This window comes from Balaenoptera musculus, chromosome 3, assembly GCF_009873245.2.
Source record: "Balaenoptera musculus isolate JJ_BM4_2016_0621 chromosome 3, mBalMus1.pri.v3, whole genome shotgun sequence".
Lineage (NCBI taxonomy): Eukaryota > Metazoa > Chordata > Mammalia > Artiodactyla > Balaenopteridae > Balaenoptera > Balaenoptera musculus.
In genome coordinates, this window is record NC_045787.1 from 164,601,257 (window position 1) to 164,626,173 (window position 24,917).

The 24,917-nt window shown below is 40.9% G+C and overlaps 1 protein-coding gene, 1 long non-coding RNA gene and 1 pseudogene across 2 annotated transcripts; 2 read left to right on the plus strand and 1 right to left on the minus strand.

Annotated features, from left to right (window-relative positions):
• On the plus strand, positions 1 to 23,995 carry LOC118892180 (annotated as a pseudogene).
• On the plus strand, positions 16 to 9,257 carry LOC118892179 (olfactory receptor 7D4-like). Its single transcript, XM_036846460.1, has 2 exons — positions 16 to 27; positions 6,720 to 9,257. The coding sequence occupies exon 2, from the start codon at positions 6,736 to 6,738 to the stop codon at positions 7,708 to 7,710; it is 975 nt and encodes a 324-aa protein (XP_036702355.1). The 5' UTR covers positions 16 to 27; positions 6,720 to 6,735; the 3' UTR covers positions 7,711 to 9,257.
• On the minus strand, positions 1,296 to 16,467 carry LOC118892183. The gene is made up of 3 exons (XR_005019251.1): positions 16,088 to 16,467; positions 4,056 to 4,151; positions 1,296 to 2,060 (listed from the first exon to the last, which is right to left on the minus strand). It is a non-coding gene; the product is annotated as an uncharacterized LOC118892183 (long non-coding RNA).
• Positions 23,996 to 24,917: the final 922 nt, after the last annotated feature.

A 24,917-nucleotide genomic window follows, 5' to 3' on the forward strand; every position in this document is an offset into this window, starting at 1 on the left:
AAAGAATCTTAACCACTGGACCACCAGGTAAGTCCCTGTTTTTATGTCTATTAATCTGTTCCTTATATTTCTTTCATGTTCATGTATTTGGTGTGTTTTAACCCTACGTAAAGGTCAACTTTTCTGGGTTTAAAATAAATTGCAGTCTTTAATAAATCAAAATCATAACACCAGCCTAACTAGTAATCTAAAAACTGGTATTTAATGATGACAGACATGGAAAGTTCCACTCTTCATTATGCATGAACCAAATTCACTCTCACAGTAACACCACAGATGAGAAGCCTGAAACCTGTAATCATGGCATAAGTCTATGTTGTCTGACATTAGGATCTGTTTTCTTGTGTGTGTGTGTGTTTGTTTTTGCTGCGGCATGTGGGATCTTAGTTCCCCAACCAGGGATCGAACCCGTGCCACCTGCAATGGAAGTGCAGAGCCTTAACCACTGGACCATCAGGGAAGCCCCAGGATCTGCTTTCTTATGGAGAGTTTTTGCATGTCATGGGCAGCACTATATATATATATATATTTTTGGAGTATAATTGTTTTACAATGTTGTGTTAGTTTCTGCTATACAACAACTTGAATCAGTTATATATACACATATATCCCCTCCCTCTTGAGCCTCTCTCCCCCCATGCCTCCCACACCTCCAGGTCATCACAGATCACCAAGCTGAGCTCCCTGTGCTATATATAGCAGCTTCCCACTAGCCATCTGTTTTACACATTGTAGTGTATATATGTCAATGCTACTCTCTCAATTTGTCCCACCCTCTCCTTCCCACCCTGTGTCCACAAGTCCGTTCTCTACATGTGCGTTTCTATTCCTGCCCTGCAAATAGGTTCATCAGTACCATTTTTCTTTTTTTTTCTTTTTTTAAAAATTAATTAATTTATTTTTGGCTGCATTGGGTCTTTATTGCCGCACACCGGCTTTCTCTAGTTGCGGCGAGTGGGGGCTACTCTTCATTGCAATGCGCAGGCTTCTTATTGCAGTGGCTTCTCTTGTTGCAGAGCATGGGCTCTAGGTGTGCGGGCTTCAGTAGTTGTGGCATGCGGGCTCAGTAGTTGTGGCTCACAGGCTGTAGAGTGCAGGCTCAGTAGTTGTGGCGCACCGGCTTAGTTGCTCCACGGCATGTGGAATCTTTCCGGACCAGGGCTTGAACCCGTGTCCCCTGCACTATTTATTTATTTGGCTGCGCTGGGTCTTAGTTGCGGGATGTGGGATCTTTAGTTGTGGCATGTGGGATCTAGTTCCCTGACCAGGGATTGAACCCGGGCCCCCTGCATTGGAGTGTAGCATCTTAGCCACTGGACCACCAGGGAAGTCCCTAAAACAGACGTTTTAAACCAGCTAGCAAATGAAAACTCAGATTTTAAAAGGCCTAGATTTTAAAATTACTACTAAATTCAGACCCTGAACTGAGGGATGTATTGGGTAAAAAAATGAAAAGAAAAAAACCAAACCACTCAGCCAGCATTTCACAGAAGAAGAACTGAATAAACATCTAACACAAAATAGAATTTTAAAATGCACATACGCAGTATCAGTCCTGTAGGTTTCCTGAACAGGGAGGTTAGTAGCCTCACAAGTACAGCTGCCTCAGCCATTCAAAAACAGGAATGTCCCAATCCCCAGGGAATCACAGACCACCCATTATGTGTCAAGTGGCCAAGCAGTCAGGAGGGAGAAAAGGCAGGAGGAAGACAGCTGCCTGTGAGAGCGGCAGGTCTGGGTGAAGAGTGAAGAGAGGACCAGAGCTGTACTGACTGCAGGGACCCAGAAAGACCAGGGGACAAAGCCAATGGGGAACTCAAAGGATGGCACCGCCTGGGGCTGAGGGAGACAGCCAGCTCCAAAGTCGTCTGGGATAGAAAAGGCCAACAGGAAGCCTTCATGACCCAGGAAAGCTGGGGAACAGTCGCAGCCATTTCCATCATCATTACTGTTATGCACAGTGGGCGATCATGCAGTCTCCACAGCTGTGTCCCCTTATGGTGGTGGCCAATCTTTACTTCACATTAGTGCATTAATTTCACTGTTTCTGACAAATGAACCTATTTGCAAAACAGAAATAGAATCACAGATGTGGAAAACAAACTTATGGTAAGAGAGGAAGGGGGGAGGGATAAATTGGGAGATTGGGATTGACATATACACACTACGATGTACAAAATAGATAAGAAACTACTGTATAGCACAGGGAACTCTATTCAATACTCTGTAATGACCTATATGGGAACGGAATCTAAAAAAGAGTGGATATATGCATATGTATAACTGATTCACTTCACTGTACAGCAGAAACTAACACAACATTGTAAATCAACTAGACTCCAATAAAAATTAATTTTTAAAAAATTTCACTGTTTCTGATGATACCAAGCACCTCCCCACAGGGGTATCCAAGTCCCTGTCAGACTCTGACAGTGGCTCTACCACTTCTCAGGAGGGACTTGGTTCTTTTTCCCACCTGGGCCTGTTTAGGCTCTTCTAACTGGACTGATTTCTGGGTCTCTGGGTCAGTGTGCTGCTGAGGAGTTGACAGTGGGCATTTATGTATTCACAAGTCTCAGTACACTTTGTGCAAGGGAACATAGATGCCCCTACTCCTCTATTTAGAGGTAATAAAAGGAGCCCTCCCTGATATCAACAAAGGCTTCCATGTTTTGGTTCTTGTAGAAATTAAACATTCCTTAGGAGATACATTGTCACTTTTAAGTCAAACCAAAGAAAGAAGAATTTCTCCTTGGAGAATGTACGTTCTTCCCCCACTACTGCCTACATACACAGAACACTGGCTGAAATATTTCCATTTTCTTATCTTCGTACCTCAAGGGAGCTGAGTTGTTTAGAAAGGGTAAAGTCACTAGAACAATTTGTTTAATGAGGAGCCCTGAGAATTCAACCCTTAAGATGGTAATAATGTCCCCATTGCCCCTTCCCTGTAATTCTCTGATCCCAGCCTCAGTGAAAACCCAAATGGGTTTCCCTGGGACAAAACGCAGAGAAGAAAGCTTCAGTGACCGTGTCCCACTAAAGCCTGGTGGAGTAAGAAGGAAAAGAGGAGAGAGGGTGGGTACTGTGCTTTACCTCTAGAATAGTGAGACTGGGACAGTCCCATAGTTATTTAATCTATGACGGGGAAGTCTGTAGTTTGTGGGTACTTTAGTTTCTACTGAACCCAGTTCTGTTTCTTTCTCTCCTTTTTTTGCAATGTAGACCCTCTCTCCAATGAGTTATTTTCCAGAGATCCTCCACCTCTTCTCCAATCTTTCCCACAATTGTAGGCTCCTCTTAGATATCCTGTGTCCAATGATTTATTCATTAACTACTCACTGGAGATTTATTATGCACAGGTATTATCAATTTTGTTCCTCATGTGCTTGGATTTTTCTATTAGGTTCCCTTTTTCTGCTGGCAGATTTGACTTCCTGATAGGACCTGATATCTCCCTATTGATGTTGTTGTTTCACCACAGTATCATCTAAGAACAGTGTAATTATTACTGACATTCGGTATTCAGGCTAATTTCACTTTGTTTTTACCATTCTCTTTAAATCGTTAAGAGAATATCCAGTGATTGAATTTGGAGTAGACTACCTTGTCCTCTTCATGAATTTAAAGCAATTATTTAGTGTTTTAATGTAGAATATCCTGTTGGCTGCAGTTTTAAAATACCTGTTTTTTATTGAGTTAAGACATTGTTCTAAGTTTCCTTATTTAGCGAGAGGCTCTGTCCTGGCTCTTAACCACAGTAATGGCTGTTACATTTTCTCAAATGTATTTTCTACTGTAATTATGGTTATGATTCCTCTTCACTAGCCTATTTTTGAGATGAATTATGACAGCAAACATCCTATAACTAACCAGATATCCATTCCTAGAGTAGGAATTACTTGTTCATGATATATTATTCTTTTAAAATGTATATGAATGCACTTTGTTTAATTTTACTATTCTATTTTGTGCCTCTCTTCAGGCATGATGAACTTGGAAGTTTCTTTCTTTGTGTTACAACGATGCTTTTGGTCTCAGTCTTTATTACATACCTAACATTTGCATGTGTTCAGCACCTACTATGTTCCAGGCACCATGTAAGTCCCCGGAAAGATGATGAGCAAAAACGGTCACAACCTCTGTCTCACCTGCAAATAAACATAAAATTACCAACCTGAGAGGCACATCAAGAACAGTACAGGATGCTCGACTTGTGAGCCTTATACTCTGTCCTTCTGACCCTCACTCTGTTCTCCATGTCACTGGTCTCTCACATCCCTTCCATTACCAAGCTCACCAACCCCAAGGCAAACGGTGAATTCTGTTCTCTCAGCCCAAAATGCTTGCCCTTTCCTTATTTCCTCTGGTTAACAATTACCCATCCTTCCTCTCGTAGCTCAATATTCTCATTTCAGAGAGGCATTTTCTATACACCTTCCCAGACTAAATTGATGCCCAGTTATTTTTTTCTCTTAATTAAATGCATTCTTGGCAGCTCCTCACCTGAGCCTGCCCGCTTCCCCTCCTGCGAGTGTACTATTGCTTAATAAATCTTCACTTTGCTTATATAAAAGAATATTAATTGCATTCTCTAGGCATAATAATACTGAGCTTTTTCCTATCATGGAGAATGTAAACATTTATATTCATCTTAAATTTGCCTTTTATCTTTTTAAGGATGATTTGTTTGATTTATTTTATAGAAGCTTTGAATATTTTTAATCAAATCTGTCAGTCATTCCTTTTACAATTAACTGTGCTGATTTTTAATACAACACATTTCCACTCAGCATTATATATGAGCTCACACTCTCACATGGGCATTGCATTTTATTTTATGGTCTTGTGATTTTGTTTACCCCTCTTATGTGTGTAGTTCACATACTTTTCCCTCTTCTTGGAAGAATCCACCTGGCAGACGGTATCTGAGAGAGGGAGCCAAAGGGATCGTCATTAACTAGAAGTACTGCACTGCGGTCCACAGAGCTAACAGAGCTGGTGTGTTTATAATGATCAGAATTCCATCTTTGTTGGCTGCCCCTGTTTAAGTGTAATAATGATCAATGATAGTCACACAAGACAGATTTATTGTTAAGAAGCTCACATTTATCAAGTGTCTGCTATATGTCACAAGAACCACACTAGAAAAATTACATGCATCATCTCATTTAATTCACTCATCAGTCTTATAATGCAGGAAATATTTATAACTCCCATTGTAGAAGCAAGGCATCTGCGGCTAAGAGAGGTTAAATAACTTTGTCAACGTCACAGAGACCTTGGTGGATCAAAATTCTACTCTAGGAATTCTAACTCAAGATCCCATTTTCTAACTGACATCTCTGTATCATACTGTGGGAGAGTTACGTATCAAAAATAATTGTCATAAAAGTAATAGATTGGTAATAATAATAGCTATCAGTTACTGGGATCCTACTGTGCACAAAGGCATTTTTAATCTTCACAAAGAAGTTAACAGCAGTAACCATACTTTTAGAAATAAAAAATAAGGCACTTAAGACACTTGAGAGTTAAAGTATCCCAACAATAGGGAGCATCAGGTCATAGAACTGTTTGTCTGAGTTGAGAATCCATGTCTCAGTAACTATTACTGAGTTACTAGAGTGAAGGAAGTATGGAGAATAAAAAGAAAAGACATTACATGTCTTCAGTCATTTTACAAGGGTCATGTCATAGATGAAATTGAATTATATCCATAGCTTCATACAGAATTATAACCAGTGAGTAAACAAGTTGTTTCTACTGTATAGCACAGGGAACTAAATTCAATATCCTGAGATCAATCATAATGGAAAAGAATATTTTAAAAAATTTATAGGGAATTCCCTGGTGGTCCAGTGGTTGGAACATCACAGTTTCACTGCTGTGGGCCCAGGTTTGATCCCTGATTGAGGAACTAGGATCCCAAAGTCTGCATGGTGTCAGGAACCAGCTGCAAGCTGACACAGTTCTTGCAGCTTAAAGCATGGCAAAGTCCTGCTTAATTCCTGACAGGACCTGAAAGAGTTATTAGAGAAGATATGAGTCTTGGCCCGTGAGGTTGCTTGCGGTTTCTCTACCTATAGTTTGTCCTTGGCATGCTTCGGTAGTCACAGTCTGTTCTCACGCATGTTTATATCCTGGTTCGCAGAATGTTTTGTACTATAACTTCAACATTAAGGAGAGACTGTCTGATGATTCTGTCTGGTGATTTTAACAAAAACATGTATTGTCTACTGCAATCTATAAAAAGAGGTTTGGTAGGAAATAAAGTGTGTGTGTGCTTGTACACCACCCTCCTGACCCCGTCTCTTCTTAATCCCCTCACCTGCTGTCAGGACTTGTTCCTCAGTCTTACAGCGACTGACAGCATGGGGCAGCCAAAAAAAAAAAAAAAAAGAATGTATATACATATATATATGTATGTATAACTGAATCACTTGGCTGTACAGCAGAAATTAACACAGTACTGTATATCAACTATACTCCAATAACAAAAAAAAATTAGAACCAGTGAGTAGGAGATAAAAATATTTTTTCTGCTAAATAAATACATGTAAAATGGAAATGGTCTACCATTTGGCTGAGTGAATCACTGTCATTGGAAGGACTAATAGAAGGTGAAGGATATCGACCTAAAGGTGGAATCGTAAGTGATGACTAGCTGAGGTGCCGTTTGGCTGTTCACTGAACGTTGCTTTTGCCTCCTTCCCCAGCAGATGCACCATCCACATGGGAGCAGGAAACCACACGGGAGTATCACAGTTCCTCCTCCTGGGCCTCTCAGACAATCCTGAGCTGCAGCCCCTCCTCTTTGGACTGTTCCTGTCCATGTACCTGGTCACTGTGCTGGGGAATCTGCTCATCATCCTGGCCGTCAGCTCGGACTCCCACCTCCACACCCCCATGTACTTCTTCCTCGCCAACCTCTCCTTTGTTGACATCTGTTTCGTCTCCACCACCATCCCAAGGATGCTAGTGAACATCCAGACACAGAGCAAAGGCATCTCCTACATAGGGTGCCTCACTCAGGTGTATTTTTTAATGATTTTTGCTGTAATGGATAGTTTTCTCCTGACTGTGATGGCCTATGACCGGTTTGTGGCCATCTGCCTCCCCCTGCACTACACGGTCATCATAAACCCCCGCTTCTGTGGCCTCCTGGTTCTGATGTGTTGGTTCATCACTTTCTGGGTTGCCCTGCTTCATATTCTACTGCTGAGGCAGCTGACCTTCTGTACTGGCACTGAAATTCCACATTTCTTCTGTGAACTGGCTCAGATTCTCAAGGTGGCCTGCTCTGACACCCTCATCAATAACATCTTCTTGTTTGTGGCTACTGGCCTGCTGGGTGTGTTTCCCCTCACTGGAATCCTCTTCTCTTACTCTCGAATTGTCTCCTCTTTAATGAGAATCTCCTCTGCAGCGGGAAAATATAAAGCATTTTCCACCTGTGGGTCTCACCTCTCTGTGGTTTCCTTGTTCTACGGGACAGGCGTGTGGATCTATCTCACTTCTGCTGTGACCCATTCTCCCCAGAGAAGCTCCATCGCCTCAGTCATGTACACCGTGCTCACCCCCATGCTGAACCCCTTCATCTACAGCCTGAGGAACAAGGATGTGAAGGGGGCCCTGGGAAGGCTCCTCAGCCGAGGTGCCCCTTGTCTGCGATGGGCCACAGACCTCAGAACTAAGTGGACATTGTGAGGCTCAAAGACAAATGTTGTGAATTTAAATGTCTTGATTCTTTTTTGACCCTAAAAGACATGCTTCATTTCTTCTATTCTCAAAGCACCTATGACTTTTATTTGTTTTTGTATTAGTTTCTCCTCAACACCCTCCTCAGTAATTCATTTTTAACTTTTGCTTCCTATTTGCAGACCATACATTTCTATCTTGGGCCAGCTTTCTTATAGCCATTCTTGCAATTTCCAACATTACATCTGAAGCACTTATATTAAATGTGGCATGATTTCCCACCACGGTTATCCTCTCAAATACCGATATTCTTCACCTAATTTGCTTGTGTGTTTGTTTTTCTCTGGAAGCAATGGAATGAAAATCATGCAGTAGTCATAACCAAACTGCTTCACATACCAAGACTGTTCTTATTGTTTTATGTGTATATTTTATGTAATCTTGACAACATTTTTAAAGGTATTTCTCTCATTTACCCCATTTTTCAAAGAGACTGAGATTGGGATGGACTCTGACCTGGAAACCTGACATTGAGCCCACATTCCCAACTTTGCTGTCATGCTTTTCCTGAAAAGAGTGATGTGATTTTCAACTTCAACAGTGGGAACTTAGGTTTGAAAGCTAGTTTGTTCAGGGGATTCATAGTAATATATTGCATCGGGTAACTCTGAGATATTGCTTCATTCTTTGCCTTCCTTCCTCCTTCCTTCTTTCCCTTCCTCTTTCCTTTGTTTTATTGGACATTTATTTCCCATCATCACTGCAGTTTTAAGATATACCCCAAGATCCTAAAACATCTAATAATGAATACAATAGAATAAAACTTCTTTGCTCACATGGATTATTCTGGGGGCAGGGCACTCTTTGGAGGTGCCAGCAGGAGTGGTAGTCACACACCTGTGGAGTGTTTTCAGAACTTAGTCCACTTTTTGAGAATATTGATACAATTGAGTCTGCAGTGAAGGATGGAATGGTTGAAGCTGTCAGCACTTCCCCTACATTCCCTGGGATCCCTTCACCATCCCCACCAGCCTGACTGCCACTGTCAGCACCAGGTGGAACCTACTTTTCCCAACGCGTGACGGCAGACCTGACGGAGAATTATGCCCCACAAGGAACAGTTCTTGATGGACAGGTGTGGGGTGTACCATCTTCTTCACCCCTTAGCTGGAATAATTCTGAAGTTTGGATTTTGTGCCATTTTCCCTAACTTCCCTACAGGATGAAAATTCTGCTCACTCCTGTGGGAGCTGACTTAAGCTTTATTGGATGTATTTTCTGCCCTGTATATCTTCCCTTTTCTCTAACCCATGTTCCATGGTCCTTGTTCCTTCAAATAAACAGCTTGCATGTGAATCCTTGGCTCAGCATCTGCTTCTGGGGAACCAAAGCTGAGACACGTGATAAAGACTGTGAAGAGTATCCAAACAATACCATGAATGGAACTAAGGACTTTGAGGGGCAAAAACAGCAAAAACAAAATAAAACAGGTAGTGGGTATGTACTAAGATCTTCAAATTACTGGAAAATTATAATTTCTTAGTGAAGAAAAACATATTCAGTGGGGCTTTAATTTAATATGATTCCACTAAGTTTAATCTATAATGTATTTATTGTCTACTTTATACAAACTCAGTTGGGGACCAAAGAGGTAAACATGATTGCAATATAGAGTGGTTAACCATAAAAATACTGGTGTGTAATAAGGCATGCTGAAAACAAAGGTAAAACTTGTCATCTCACATTGAATAATTACAGAGAAAAACTTTTTAAAATTTATGTAACAGATTTATTGATGGATCATGTATATATCATGAAATTCAGCCCTTGAAAGCATAAGATCAACAGTTTTGCTAAATTTATAGTTATGCAATCTTCAGCACAATCCAGTTTTAGAACATTTCTGTCACCCCAGGAAAGTTCTCTTGTGCCCATTTGCAGGTAATATCAACTGCGACCTCAGTCCTAGGCAACCATTTATCTGCTTCTGTCTCTATTAACTGACCTTCTTTAGCTATTTTATAAAAATGGAATCATACAATGTATGATCTTTCATATCTGGCTTCTTTCAATTAGGATAATGATATTGTAGGGTTATTCATGTGGAAAACGTACATCAGTATGTTATTCCTTATAACTGCAGAATGGTATTCAAATGTATGGATGTACCACATTTTGTTTATCCATTTACCAAATGATAGATATTTCGATATTTCCAGTTTGGGGTTAATATGAATAATGCTATTATGAATGTTTGCATTCTCTGTGCTAAAATGTGCTTTTATATCTTTTGGATAGATATCTCAGAGTAATTGGTGGATCATATGGTAAATTTATATTTAATGTCTAAGAAAACACCAAACTGGTTTTCAAAGTGGCTGTGCTATTTTACAGTCCCACCAGCAATGAACGAAGGTTTCAGTTTTTCCACATTTTCACCAACACTTGAGATTCAGAAAAAATCTTCTAATGGAGGGGTGTAGTTGAGATTGGAGTAACAAAAAGTCAGTAGAATTTAACTGGATAATGGGTTTTGGTAGGAAGCAGAGAGGATAGGAGATTGGGAACTAGAGGAAGAAGAAACCACACACACACTTGCATGGGGAAATTCAAGAATAAAGCATTTCAGGAGGTTATATGGAACTTATGACTGAGTTATAAGTTACTGAAGTAAGCATAGATATGTAGATGGATGCCAGACTATTTAGAGTCTAGTTTGACATATTAAGGATTCTAAAAACAATTGAGCACAAGGGCCATGCTGTAATCATGGGCATAATGTGAGGATTTTAGTATTGCTATGAGCGGGGGAAACTGGAGGCAGAGTGAAGAGTCAGGAGGCTGCTGAAGTAGTTCAGGGAAAGATGATGGGGACCTGACCAAGCCAGTGGCAATAAGACAGGTAGATTTTTTTTTGCATTTTTTTGCTTTAGAGTTTTCCAATGGTATAAGCATACCACAGTTTGTCCATTATTCTGTTAATCTTCATTTGAATTGTTTCCAGCTTAGGATTCTTTCAGATAATACTGGAATGAAAAGTTTTTACTTTTATCTTGATACACATGTGCAGGCATATGTATAAATTTTAAACTGTTTTCCAATGAACTCCCCAACCAACAGCATATGCACATCCTCACCAACTTTATCTTCAGAACCTTCATCAATTAGTTCACTATGTCACAGCTAGTTCACTGGGACAAAGAAGTTGCAAATACACACGGTAATAAGGAAATTGCCAAATCACATGGACACTTCAGTGCTTTGTGGCAACCTACATTGCCAGGGGAACCTTCTCATCATTTACCTATGGAGTGATCCTAGTCCCCTAATACATCAGTGTCTATAAGGAGTCAAACAGGACTGGTTACTATGGATGAACCTTTAGGGAATAAGAGGCCTCCTTTGAGTAGGAAAAGGTATCTCAAAACCACTATATGTTTATGAAGATAAGCATTTGCTCAGATTATAATAACAAAGTGAATTTTCATGGAGAAGCTATTTTTCAGTGCTCAGCCACTGATTCTTTTTTTCTTTTAATTAATTAATTAATTTTTTATTTTATTTTATTTATTTTTGGCTGTGTTGGGTCTTCGTTGCTGCGCGTGGTCTCTCCCTAGTTGCGGTGAGCGGGGGCTACTCTTTGTTGCGGTGCGCGGGCTTCCCACTGCGGTGGCTTCTCTGGTTGCGGAGCATGGGCTCTAGCCGCGCGGGCTTCAGTAGTTGTGGAACACGGGGTCCAGAACACAAGCTCAGTAGTTGTGGCACACGGGCTTAGTTACTTCGCGGCATGTGGGATCTTCCCAGACCCAGACCAGGGAAGCCCTCAGCCACTGATTCTAATTAAACTGTTGAATGAATTTGTTGTTCATGAATTAAAATACATTCATATTTTCTCTCGATTCACAGCATTTAAAAAGATACTACTTGTTGGGACTTCCCTGGAAGCGCAGTGGTTAAGAATCTGCTTGCCAATGCAGGGGACACGGGTGTGATCCCTGGTCCGGGAAGATCCCACATGCCGCGGAGCAACTAAGCCCGTGTGACACAACTACTGAACCTGCGCTCTAGAGCCCGCAAGCCACAACTACTGAGCCCACGTGCCACAACTACTGAAGCCCATGTGCCTAGAGCCCATACTCCACAAGAGAAGCCACCGCAATGAGAAGCCTGCGCACCGCAATGAAAAGTAGCCCCTGCTTGCCGCAACTAGAGAAAGCCCGCACACAGCAACAAAAACTCAATGCAGCCAAAAATAAATAAAAAAATTTTTAAAAGATACTACTTGTTTTTCCTGTCAGTTCTACATTGAAGATTAGATTCCTCCCTCAGCATTTTTCCCAATCAAGTAAAATGCCTCCACTATCAAATCTGGGAGTAACCCTTCATGCACTCCCCTCTGTCACCCTAGAAATGTAATCAACCAAATACAGAATGCTTTCCCTACCTCCTACTCCCCTCACGTCCAACATGGATAATTCCTACACCTTGTCTTTTTATGACTTAAATATCATTCTTTTCTTACCTTCAACTACTCTCACATAAAGATAGAGAAAATAATATGGTCCTCTACTTTAGCTCTAGAACCCTAACACATTTTAATAATACATTTATTAATAATACATATTAATAATACATTTATTTTCTTGGAAAGGTGGTTGCCTCCTCCAGTAGTTTACAAGTTCCCTAAGAACAGCCCTGGGTTGAATGTTTTCACTAAGTGCTAATCAAGCATGCATTAATTGGGGGGTATATCCTCTAGGAAATAAATAGGTGAAGGAAATGCCCAGATTCTTTCATTTTCTCCTTCTACAAAAACTCAAATCATTTCATCATTTTCTTTCTGTAACAACTGTGACATCTATATAACCATGATTCTGTTTTAAAACATGTAACACAGGATTCTATCTTGTCTCCATGACTTCACTCTCATCTTTCCAAAAGTCCTTTCCCAAAGTAGGAGTTATTGGGTTCTATTTCAGTTGTAAATGATGTCAAATCACTTTCCTGCTTAAAATGTTTCAGAAGTTTCCTTGGCCTTTGAGTATTGTCCAGGGTACCTCATTCCCGGTCCTGTCCCAGCTCTCCACTCTAACTCCCCCCACTCTCCCTTCTTCTTCTGCCAAACCTCTTTCTCAGTTTAAAAAATAAAAACAATAAGCTCCCAACTATGCAGTATTTTGCTCATGAAGTTCCTGTCACCTGTAATTTTCTCCCCAACCTACAAATCCTCACCCTAGTTCAATGACCTGACTATGTAAATCCTACTCATGCTTTATTTCACAGTTTAAATATCAGTTCCTCCCAGTACATAGTACCACCTCCTAGTAAGACACTCTATGTCCATATTACAAAACTGCCAGTTTTCATTTTCAATCGGAACTCCTAGATAGACACAGTAAACCCCATGGTGGCAGTACTATGTCTCTTTCCATGGCCATTGCTTTCCTGTCCCTGGCACACAGCCTAACTCATTAAAGGAATTCAATGACCATTTGTGGATTGCCAGACAATTTGCCATTCTCCACAAAAATGTTCCAGTACAGTACACACAAAAAGAGGAACACAAAAAACAGAATTACAACATAAAAATCAAATAAGGCTCACATAAAATGTCTGGGCATAATATAATAGAAACCAAAACACTGTACTTCTGGAAAAATATTTGTGATATTTTTACTCACGATGAAATTGGATAGGATATTCTTTTTGAAAACAAATGCCTTGAAGTTAAAAGCAAAAGGTTTTCCTTATGTTTCTCCATAATAAATTTTAGACATGCTTTTAAAAAGTTGATGAGCAACAGAAAAACAGCAAAAGACCTATGGAAGGGAATTTGTAATATCCAGCAAAAGTGTATTTGCCCTTAGACCTAGAAAAACAACCTGAGAAGCTCACCCTGAAAATACACCCCTACAAATGTGAAACAAGATATACACAAGTTTACTCACTGCAAGTTATTAACAGATGCTAAGTCAATTGTTAGAAAGGTTGTTGAGGAACAAGATATTCTGTGCATCAATATATCATCCCACAATATTTTTTCCTCAAACAGAAAACTCTATATTTAAAACAGACTGCTCTAGTGATCACTACCTTCAGCAAGTAATCAAACTTAGCATCACAAATCAAAGGATGGCATACATTTATATCTTCCTAACAGAATGCAATTTGATGGACACATCACCCTCAACATATCCTGAACTTATCTTGGAGCCTCTACACCGGGAGTTGGCACCCTTTGGTCACAGGCCTGTTTTTGTAAATAAAGTTTCTCTGGAACACAGCTATGCCCATGGCAGCTCACCCAGTACAAAGGCAAAGCTGAGTAATTCCACACCTATCTGGACCTTTTCAGATAAAAGGTTTGCCAACCTCTGCTCTGGATCCAATTGCTATTTCACAGGAAATATTGATTGAAGACATGGAGGAGACATTTAAACACAGCCTGAAAATAAAATGTGAACTATCAAAATGTGTGACTTTCTAAAAGACTGGGTGTGACTCTTCAAAAAGTCAATATACTGAACAATATGAACTGATCTGGTATAAAAAAGACTAAAACACATAACAATTGCTACATATAAACCTTGATTGGGTCGTAAATCCCAAAACAACCAAAATCATATTTTGGAACAACACAAAAAAGTTTAGTTTTTACACAGAGTAGGCAATAGATTATGTTATTTTTAATTTTTGTGAGCAAAATAGTATTGTCGTTTTAGTAGGACAATATCCTTATCTTTAAAAGATGCATTACCAAGTATTTAAAGGTTAAGTATCATGTATGCAATTTATTTTCAACTTACTGACTCTCAAATAGTTCACCATACAATGCATTTATTTATTTGAGAGAGCAAACATGCAAAATGCTAAATAAAAATAAGTGTATCTACTATAGTGAACATTCATTGTACTAGATGTTTAGATTTTCTTTAGGTTAAAGATTTTATGAAAAAAAAAAAAAGGTGTGTTGGGGACACATGTACTCCAAACATCCTGTTAATGGTAATCTCAATTATTTTAGAACCAGTGTCATAAATCCTCCCATCATTTTCTCCTTGAGGACCCTGTTTTAACTCTGTGCGCGTGTACCGATCTAAGTTCAGCCATCTAAGATCCTTGCTTTTCTTCAGGTGAAAGACTTGTGGTCTACATACACTTATATTAATATACAGAAATTAGCACACCATGGATACCCGAGAAAGCATCTCATCTTCCAACCTGTATGTACTATTCAAAAATAAAGAACATGCAAAGATGAAGACAAATTCTCAAATGAAACTTTGCATAAGAAAAGAGGAGGCCCTGTGAACCGACTTTCCCTTGCCAGCCAAAGAATATTGCCCACCATCTGGGTCTACTAGGATTGACTCACTGACCACTGCAGTGGCTCACCTTCACACATCCTGAAAGGAATTCAGAACACAGGTCAGAAATGAGGCACTCTGTGCTCTGGGAAAACTGGCAGATTATGCATGCATTCAGATAGTTAGATATTTTCAGAAGAACATTTTATGAACCCCAATTCTTGCATTCTCCTATACTTAGAAACACACTAAAACCATTAACTAAAGTATCTGTTCCTCCTGACTAGCAGGAACCTTGCACCACGATGCTTGATTATGTGAAATAAAATCCTTATTTATGGCAAGACAAGGAAAATTTAGCCATAAAAAACTCTTCTCTGCCCTTTGGCCTCCCCTCTCCCCCCACTGTGTATTGTGTACCCACATTATGCATTGACCAAACCTCCCCCATCCACAGGAATACATGCTCAACCATAAACAGCAACATTCTCCTAGCATCAAGACAACTTAAAAGGTTAACCCTTAACCCTTCTTAAGCTTGTAAAGGGTCACATGACCCACCACGATGGCGCTTCAATCTGGATTATGTAAACTGTCAATAATGCACCATTGAGGGACTTCCCTGGCGATCCAGTGATTAAGACTACGCGCTTCAAGCGCAGGGGACGTGGGTTCCATCCCTGGGAACTAACATCCTACATGCTGCGAGGCGCGGCGGGGAAAAAGTCATTTAATGTAAAGCCCTTTGTCTCAAAAAACTTATATAAACTGAGTCTTGACTTCTAAAAGGCGAAACACTTCTCAGACCGTTCTGAGATGCTCTTCCGGGGTTGTAATCCTCAAATTTGGCTTGAATAATATTTTCCAATTCTTTCTTAGATTGACTGATTAATTTTTCATGGACAATTATACATACCCTTCTCCAAAACCACATATATACTAACATCCCCCCTTACCTCTCCAGAACCATTTCTCAGAGCCATCTCAGAGGCTGACTCCTGGGCAACAGTCCTCACTAACACACTCAATAAACTCAACTCACAACTCTTGCATTTTCAAGTGGACACCCTCATACGCACACGAACACGGCAGGATCACTACCTTCATGACAACCAGAAGGCGCAGGGGCCTGAGCAACCCGGCTGGAACAGCGGATATTCATGTCCTCATGGACTAAAGTCACAGGCTTCCGAACAGGGAAGCACGTGCAAGACAAAACCCGTAGACGTCCCTTGCCGCACCTACGACCTCGCTGAAGGCGGGGGCTCAGGTCCGGGCGAACGTGAGAGGAGGGGCCAGGTCTGCCTAAGGAGACCGCTCTGAAAGCCCGAGCCAAACCTGTCCTTTAACGCGCTCCGTACATCCCAGAGCACTCCCTTAACGCGGGCCTCACCAAGGACACGCTGCAACGCACGACGACCAAAGCGGCTCCCTCCTCGAGGCGCGCAACCGCGGGACAGAAGACTGCCGCGCACCAGTGACGCACTTCCGCTTCCTACCTCGGTCGTGGCGGGGCGGGGCTCTGAGGTTGGGGCTGTCAGCCAAGTTCCACCATTGCAGGAGGAAACTTGTCATTTCTCCCCACGTTGCGGTTGACGGGCCTGGGGTCGATTCGGGGTCGGGGCCGGGCGCAGGAACAGGCCCAGCGGACAAAGTTGAGGCTGGACCTAGGCCTGTGGGCGGGGCTACGGCCAGAGGGCGGGGTCCACAACCGGAAGTGGTGTTGGAGGCGGTGCAAGGCCCAGCGCCAGGATTAGAGGTTAGAAGAGGACTGGGGTGCGTACTCACCCCTCAGGATGCTCCTCAAGGGCTTTTCTACCTGCTTGTCCTCAACTTCCTGGAGCCCTTAGAATGATCCTTACATATTGGTAAGCCTGACAATCCATGAGATGGTCTATCTCCTCCGTTCAGTCCTGTATTTAACCTTTATTTCCCCGTATTACTTGTTATTTACATTGGATACCGCGCTAAACTCTAATCATGGATTTCTGTTAGTATCCATAGTGACATTTTTCTGCAACCTTTGTATTTATCTTCTTCAAGTGTGTATTTCTGTTTTTTATTTTCCCGATCTTACCATACCGTACAGAGCCTCCCATACTAAGTTGAGAAACAGCACTGATACCAGGCGTTCTTCACTCATTCAGGAATTGTTCTAAATTTTCTCCAAAATCATGTTTGCTGTATATTTCAGTGGGTGGCCCCAGAGGAGTTTATAAAGGTCTTTTGAAATCTTGTTTCCTAGCACATTTTACTAAAATTGTTTATGTGCATTATCAAATGTATTTTATGCATCTATTAAATTGATAATTATTTTGCTACGTTAATGTTTCATTTATTGCAAACAAGATATTCACTTTTTATGTAGCCAAAGGACTCTTTTCTTTTTAAAAATAATTTCTGGGTTTCCTACTAGCCTTAAAAATTCCCTTCCAACTCTAGGTTACATAGATTTCTTAATTTTCTTCTAAAATTGAATATTTTTACTGACATTGTCTTTTTTTGGCTGCGTTAGGTCTTCATTGCTGCGCAGGGGCGTGGGCTTTCTCTCGTTGTGGCGTTGTGGCGATGGGGGGCTAGTCTTCATTGTGGTGCACAGGCTTCTCATTGCAGTGGCTTCTCTTGTTGCGGAGCACAGGCTCTAGGCGTGTGGGCTTCAGTAGTTGCGGCCTGTGGGCTCAGTAGTTGTGGCTCATAGGCTCTAGAGCGCAGGCTCAGTAGTTGTGGTGCATGGGCTTAGTTGTTCTGCGGCATGTGTGATCTTCTCAGACCAGGGATCGAACCCGTGTCCCCTGCATTGGCAGGCGGATTCTTAACCACTGCACCTCCAGTGAAGTCCCTGACATTTTAACCTTTAATCCTCAAAGAATGTATTTTGGCATGTGGTGTGGGGTAGTGGATCCAATTATTTTTTTCCTCCAGAAAGAGAGCCAATTGTTTAGTGATAATCTATCCTTGACATAGGAATTTGAAATTCTACCTTTATTAAACAATAAATTCCTATATATACTTATATCAGGCTTTAGAGTCTTCTATGCCAGAAATATTTACTTATGTCTGTATCAGACTCTTTAGATAGCAATAGATTTATGTTATTTGAAAATTTAGTTGTAAAAATATAATGGAATTTTGGTTCAATTATAAAGTACCCTTTAGTTATACCATTTTCCTACACACTTAACATCCACATTGCCATGATTCCACTTTCTGTCTCTATACATTTGCCTTTTCTAGACATTTCTTGTAAATCAAATCATAAAATCTTTCATCAGTATAATTTTTTCACGTAGTATGTTTTTCAAGACTCATATGTGTTGTCGCACATGATTTCTTTCTATTGTAGAATGATATTCCATAGTATGAATATGTTATGTTTTATTTATTCATCAGTTGATGAATGTTTGGGTTGTTTCCACTTTGTGCATATTATGAGTAATGGTGCTATGAAAATTCATGTATGTCCTTTTGTTCAGACATATTTTAATTTCTCTTGGGGATTATCAGGGTTATCCAGAGAAACAGAACAAATATATATACATATACATATATATATATACACACACACATATACACATATGTAGATACATATATATGTATATATATATATATATATATATATATTTGTTGTATATATCTCCTATTATTATCTACCAGGGAAGGAAGGAAAACCCAACCAATTAAAGTAATCGTTATCGTTTTGATTCGTTTATTGATGACTGGTGCTAAATCCCACCAAACCCTTCTGAGGTGCATCGTGATATGTGTCTCAGAACTTGCCACTCAGTAGATGAAGAGACATCAGCTCATGCTTTCTATGGGCCAGAGGTGGTCCTAAAGAAATTAGCATCCCCACATTTCTGAGTTGCGCACTTCTGAATATATACCAGATTCCCTCAGATGTCCCTTAGTGTGGTATCAGAGAAGCTTCAGGGCAGGAAGCAGGAGGTATTTGGCATGGGCGTGTGGGAAGGTGCTGTCCAGCTGGAGCTGGGCAAAGCGTGTCACTGCTTCCATTGAAATAATTACAGCAGGGTCTTCCCCGGTGGCACAGCGGTTAAGACTCCATACTCCCAATGCAGGGGGCCTGGGTTCAATCCCTGGTCTGGGAACTAGATCCCACATGCATGCTGCAACTAAGAGTTCGAATGCCACAACTAATGAGCCCATGTGCCACAACTAAGGACCCAGTGAGCCACAACTAAGGAGCTTGCCTGCTGCAACTAAGGAGCCCATGTGCCACAACTAAAGAGCCTATGTGCCACACCTAAGGAGCTTGTGAGCTACAACTAAGGAGCCCGCCTGCCACAACTAAGACCCAGAGCAACCAAATAAATAAATAAATAATATTTTTTAAATTGTTGGAAAAAAAGAAGAAATTACAGCAGATCTGGCTCAAGGAAAAGATGACGCAAGAGGATTTTTAATTGGTGCCTGTATTAGTTTTCTGGGGCTGCCATAACAAAATACCAGACTGGGTGACTTCAACAATAGAAATGTATTTTCTCACAATCGTGAAGGCTGGAAGTTCAATATCAAGGTCTCGGCAGGGTTGGTTTCCTCTCAGGTGTGTCTCCTTGAAGATGGACATCCCCTTGCTGCCTCTGCACATGGTCATCCCTCTGTGCAGGTGTGCCCTGATCTCTCTGTTTCCTAATCTCCTCTTCTTATAAGAACACCAGTGAAATTGGATTAGGGCCCACCCTAAGGACCTCATGTTAAATTAATTACCTCTTTAAAGGCACTGTCTCTGAATACAGTCACATTATGAGGCACTGGGATTAGGACATCAACACAGGAATTTTGAGTGAACACAATTCAGCCCATAATAGTACCCAAGATATGTAATATACCCTTCTGTAACTATTCCCTTTTGTTAATCGTACCGAAAACATGCTGAAAAAGAGGAACCTGATGCTGTCTTGACCATAGGGTTTTTTTCCCCTTTATATTCCTTTACACTACTATTAGATCTGGAATTTTTCCTTACAGACAAAAATTACCTAATATTTACATGTCATTAAAAGGTATGTGGAAAACAAGACATTCTGAGATTAACATATGGATTACATCCATTATACAAATTTTTGGTAGTTACAAATGTTCAATTTGTGTAGGTGAAGTTTAATATCAGGCAAAGACTAGGAAAGAGAGAGAAAAATTGGAACATTTCTCTGCTTCCAAGTTCTTTTTTTTTTTCTATTTTTTCGTTTCTTTTTTTTCCAGATGATGAAACCAGTTTATTTCAAATGCTAATAATAGCAATGGTTTGATTCACTGACTCGTGCCTTTAAATATTTATTAACTGTTTTCTTCTGGGTATGGGTATGAGATTTGGAACAAAGTAAAGGCCCAAAATTCATAGAGTGTACATTCTATTGGTAGACAGTAATATATAAATAAGTGGTAAACCTAGACTTTGTGATAAATGCTAATAAAAAAGTAAAGACTAATTAGGAAAATTATTTTAATATAACTTTATTATTACTTAACCATCTAGAACAATTCCACGTGTGGATCTGTTCACCTTCCCTACGGTGTTACTGTCTCTGATATAAAGTGGTTGAGGAAAAGAAAGGAAGAAAAAAATGTAGGTTTGTTCTTGGAAAGGTTTGGTTGGATGTGCCTGTGAAACAGCCCACTAATTTCCACTTGGCAGTGACATGTGTTGGTCTGGTGTTCTGTCTTAATGTCAGTAATGGTAGAGAGAATTGGATTTTTATAGAGAAGCAGGTCAGAAAGACAAGATTATGCTTAGCTGAGCCTTACTCATGATGCTTCAGTTCTTGGTTTGGCCCTCACTTCCTAAGGAAAGGCCTTCCCAACTCCTGACCCCCCCATGCATCACAGATAAGCTCTCATGGGACACTGTCCATGTTGTTACAGATCACAATCCAAACAGCCATCAGGATTCACTGTAGCGAATCCTGTGTTGTGTTGCCCACTTCTCTCTTCAGAATTAAAGGCTGATTTTTCCAAGCATATGACAGCCCTGAGCCTTCTCTTTGAGAACTGTCCTCGGCTAAAGGAAGCTGCCTCACCCAAGGTCACACCACTCAGATCTCTAGCTGTGGGAGCATAACTGACCACCATCTGTATCCACCACTGTGCCCTGAGATTGCTCTTGCTGCCAGCCACTGACTGAGCACAGCAGGGTACCAGTGCCCACTGCCATGCTCATACAATTACATTGATCACTAGGGTCAATTACCCTTGCCTGGAGGTGACTCCTGTTCTTAGCATAAAGAACTTGAAATGTTCATGCAGTAGAATTGGTTGAAGTTCAATGGCGGTAATCCCCTGGTGGTCCAGTGGTTAGGACTCGGAGCTTTCACTGCCACGGAGCCAGGCTCAATCCCTGGTCAGGGAACTATGATTCCACAAGCTGGCAGCACGGCCATTCCACAAGCTGGCAACACGGCCCCCCCAAAAAAAAATTTCAATGGGACTTTCGCCATGTCTCTGGAACTGTTATCTTTTTAGGTGTCCAGGCCTCCAAACCTGCAGAGGCCAGAAGTGTGTAGACTTGGACCACAAACTCCCCACATGACTAACTGCGAGTGATGTTACAAGGGTTCACTTCTGCTTCCAACCCTTGATTTCTGCAACCATGTCCTATAAACTGGAGATACAGCACATTATGATTGTTGTTGGTTTAGAGTGTACAGTGCATCCTATGAATTATGTATCCAGAAATTCCTGTGTATTCAAATGCTTGCACTAAACAACATCGTTCTGCTTGAAGTTAAATGTGTTCCCATAACTTCCATTGAATCTTAGGTTTAACCCTCTCATATTAGATACTCCCTTTAGGCTATGTTTTACCTCTGTCCTCCCCTTCCTTGACAAACTTTACAGATCATTTATATTTGCCACATGTATTTCCTCAATACACACTCTTCAACCCAATCTACCTGGTTAAGTGCTGCCCCTGCCCCTCTATTTAGAGGTAATAAATGGAGCCCTCCATAATATCTACAAAGGCTTCCATGTTTTGGTTCTTGTAGAAATTAAACATTCCTTAGGGGATACCTTGTCACTTTTAAAGTCAAACCAAAGAAGGAAGAATTTCTCCTTGGAGAATATACCTTCTTCCCCCATTGCTGCCTCCACACACACAGCGTTGGCTGAAATGTTTCCATTTTCTTTTCCTTGTACCTCAAGGGAGCTGAGTTGTTTGGAGAGAGGAAAGTCAATACAACAATTTATTTAATGAGGAGCCCTGAGAATTCAACCCTTGAGATGATAACAACATGTCCCTGTTGCCCCTTCACTATAATTCTGTGACCCCTGCCTCAGTTGAAACCCAAATGGGTTTCCCCCAGATAGACCGCAGAGAAGAGAAAGCTTCAGTGATGACCATCAGGGACCGTGTCCCAGTAAAGGCTGGTGGAGTAAGAAGGAAAAGAGGAGAGAGGGTGGGTATTGGGCTTTACCTCTAGAATAGTGGGACTGGGACAGTTCCATATGTATTTAGTCTATGACGGTGAGGTCTGTAGTTTTCAGATACTTTAGTTTCTACTGAACCCAGTTCTGTTTCTTTCTCTCATTTTGTGGAATCTGGACCCTCTCTCCAAAGACTTATTTCCCAGAGAATCACTACCTCTTCTCCAATCTTTCCCACAATCGGCTGTTAGCTGAACCTTGCTTTTGCCTCCTTCCCCAGCAGACGCACCATCCACATGGGAGCAGGAAACCACACGGGAGTATCACAGTTCCTCCTCCTGGGCCTCTCAGACGATCCTGAACTGCAGCCCCTCCTCTTTGGACTGTTCCTGTCCATGTACCTGGTCACTGTGCTGGGGAATCTGCTCATCATCCTGGCTGTCAGCTCGGACTCCCACCTCCACACCCCCATGTACTTCTTCCTCGCCAACCTCTCCTTTGTTGACATCTGTTTCATCTCTACCACTGTCCCGAAGGTGCTGGTGAACATCCAGGCACAGAGCAAGGACATCTCCTACACAGGATGCTTCACTCAGGTGTATTTTTTTTAATGATTTTTGCTGGAATGGATGGTTTTCTTCAGACTGTGATGGCCTATGACCGGTTTGTGGCCATCTGCCTCCCCCTGCACTACATGGTCATCATGAACCCACGCTTCTGTGGCCTCCTGGTTCTGATGTGTTGGTTCATCATTTTCTGGGTTGCCCTGCTTCATATTCTACTGCTGAGGCGGCTGACCTTCTGCACTGGCACTGAAATTCCACATTTCTTGTGTGAACTGACTCAGATTCTCAAGGTGGCCTGCTCTGACACCCTCATCAATAACATCTTCTTGTTTGTGGCCACTGCCCTGCTGGGTGTGTTTCCCCTCACTGGAATCCTCTTCTCTTACTCTCGAATTGTCTCCTCTTTAATGAGAATCTCCTCTGCAGCGGGAAAATATAAAGCATTTTCCACCTGTGGGTCTCACCTCTGTGTGGTCTCCTTGTTCTATGAGACAAGCCTGGGGATCTATCTCAGTACCGATGTGACTCATTCTTCCCAGAGAAGCTCCTTTGCCTCTGTAATGTACACTGTGGTCACCCTCATGCTGAACCCCTTCATCTACTGCCTGAGGAACAAGGATGTATGTGAAAGGGGCCCTGGGAAGGCTCCTCAGCCGAGGTGCCCCTTGTCTGTGATGGGTCACTGGCCTCAGAACTAAGTGGACATTGTGAGGCTCAAAAACAAATGTTGTGAATTTAAATATGTTGGTTCTTTTTTGACCCTGAAAGACATGCTTCATTTCTTCTCTTCTCAAAGCACCTATGACTTTGCTTTTATTTGTTTTTATATTAGTTTCTCTTCAACACCCTCCTCAGTAATTCCTTTTTAACTTTTGTTTCCTATTTGCAGACCATACATTTCTATCTTGGGCCAGCTTTCTTACAGCCATTCCAGTGATTTCCGACATTAGATTTGTAGCATTTATATCAAATGTGGCATGGTTTCCCCCTAAAATTATCCTCTCAAATGTTGATGTTCTTCACCTTAATTTGGTTGTGTTTGTCTTTCTCTGGAAAAAAATGGAATGAAAATCACACAATACTCATGACCAAACTGCTTCATATATCAAGTCTGTTCTTATTGTATTATGTGTATATTTTATGTAATCTTGAAAACATTTTTAAAGGTATTTTCTCTCATTTACCCCATTTTTAAAAGAGAATGAGAATGGGATGGACGCTAACCTGGAAACCTGACATTGAGCCCATGTTGCTAACTTTGCTATCACAGTTTTCCTGAAAACAGTGACGTGATTTTCAACTTTAAGAGTGGGAATTTTTTTTAATTGAACTTTTATTTTATATTAAAGCTGATTTACATTGTTATGTTAGTTTCAGATGTATAGCACTGATTCAGTTATACATATACATATATCCATTCTTTTTCAGATTCTTTTCCCATATAGGTTATTACAAAATATTGAGTAGAGTTCCCTATGCTATACAAGAGGTCCTTGTTGATTATATATATAGTACTGTGAATATGTAAATCCCAAACTCCTAATTTATCAATCCCCCATCTTTCCACTTTGTTTGGTAACCATAAATTTGTTTTTGAAGTCTGTGAATCTTTTTCTGTTTTGTAAATAAGTTCATTTGTATCATTTTTTAAGATTCCACATATAAGTGATATCATATGATACTGTCTTCCTCTGTCTGACTCACTTCACTCAGTATGACAATCTCTAGGCCCATCCATGTTGCTGTAAATATCGTTATCTCATTCTTTTTTAATGGCTGAGTAATATTCCATTGTATATATGTACCACATATTCTTTATCCATTCCTCTGTTGATGGACATTTAGGTGGGAATGTTTTGACAGCTAGTTTGTTCAGGTGATTCATAGTAATATATTGCATCAGATAACTCTGTTATATTGCTTCATTCTTTGCCTTCCTTCTTCTTCCCTTCCTCTTTCC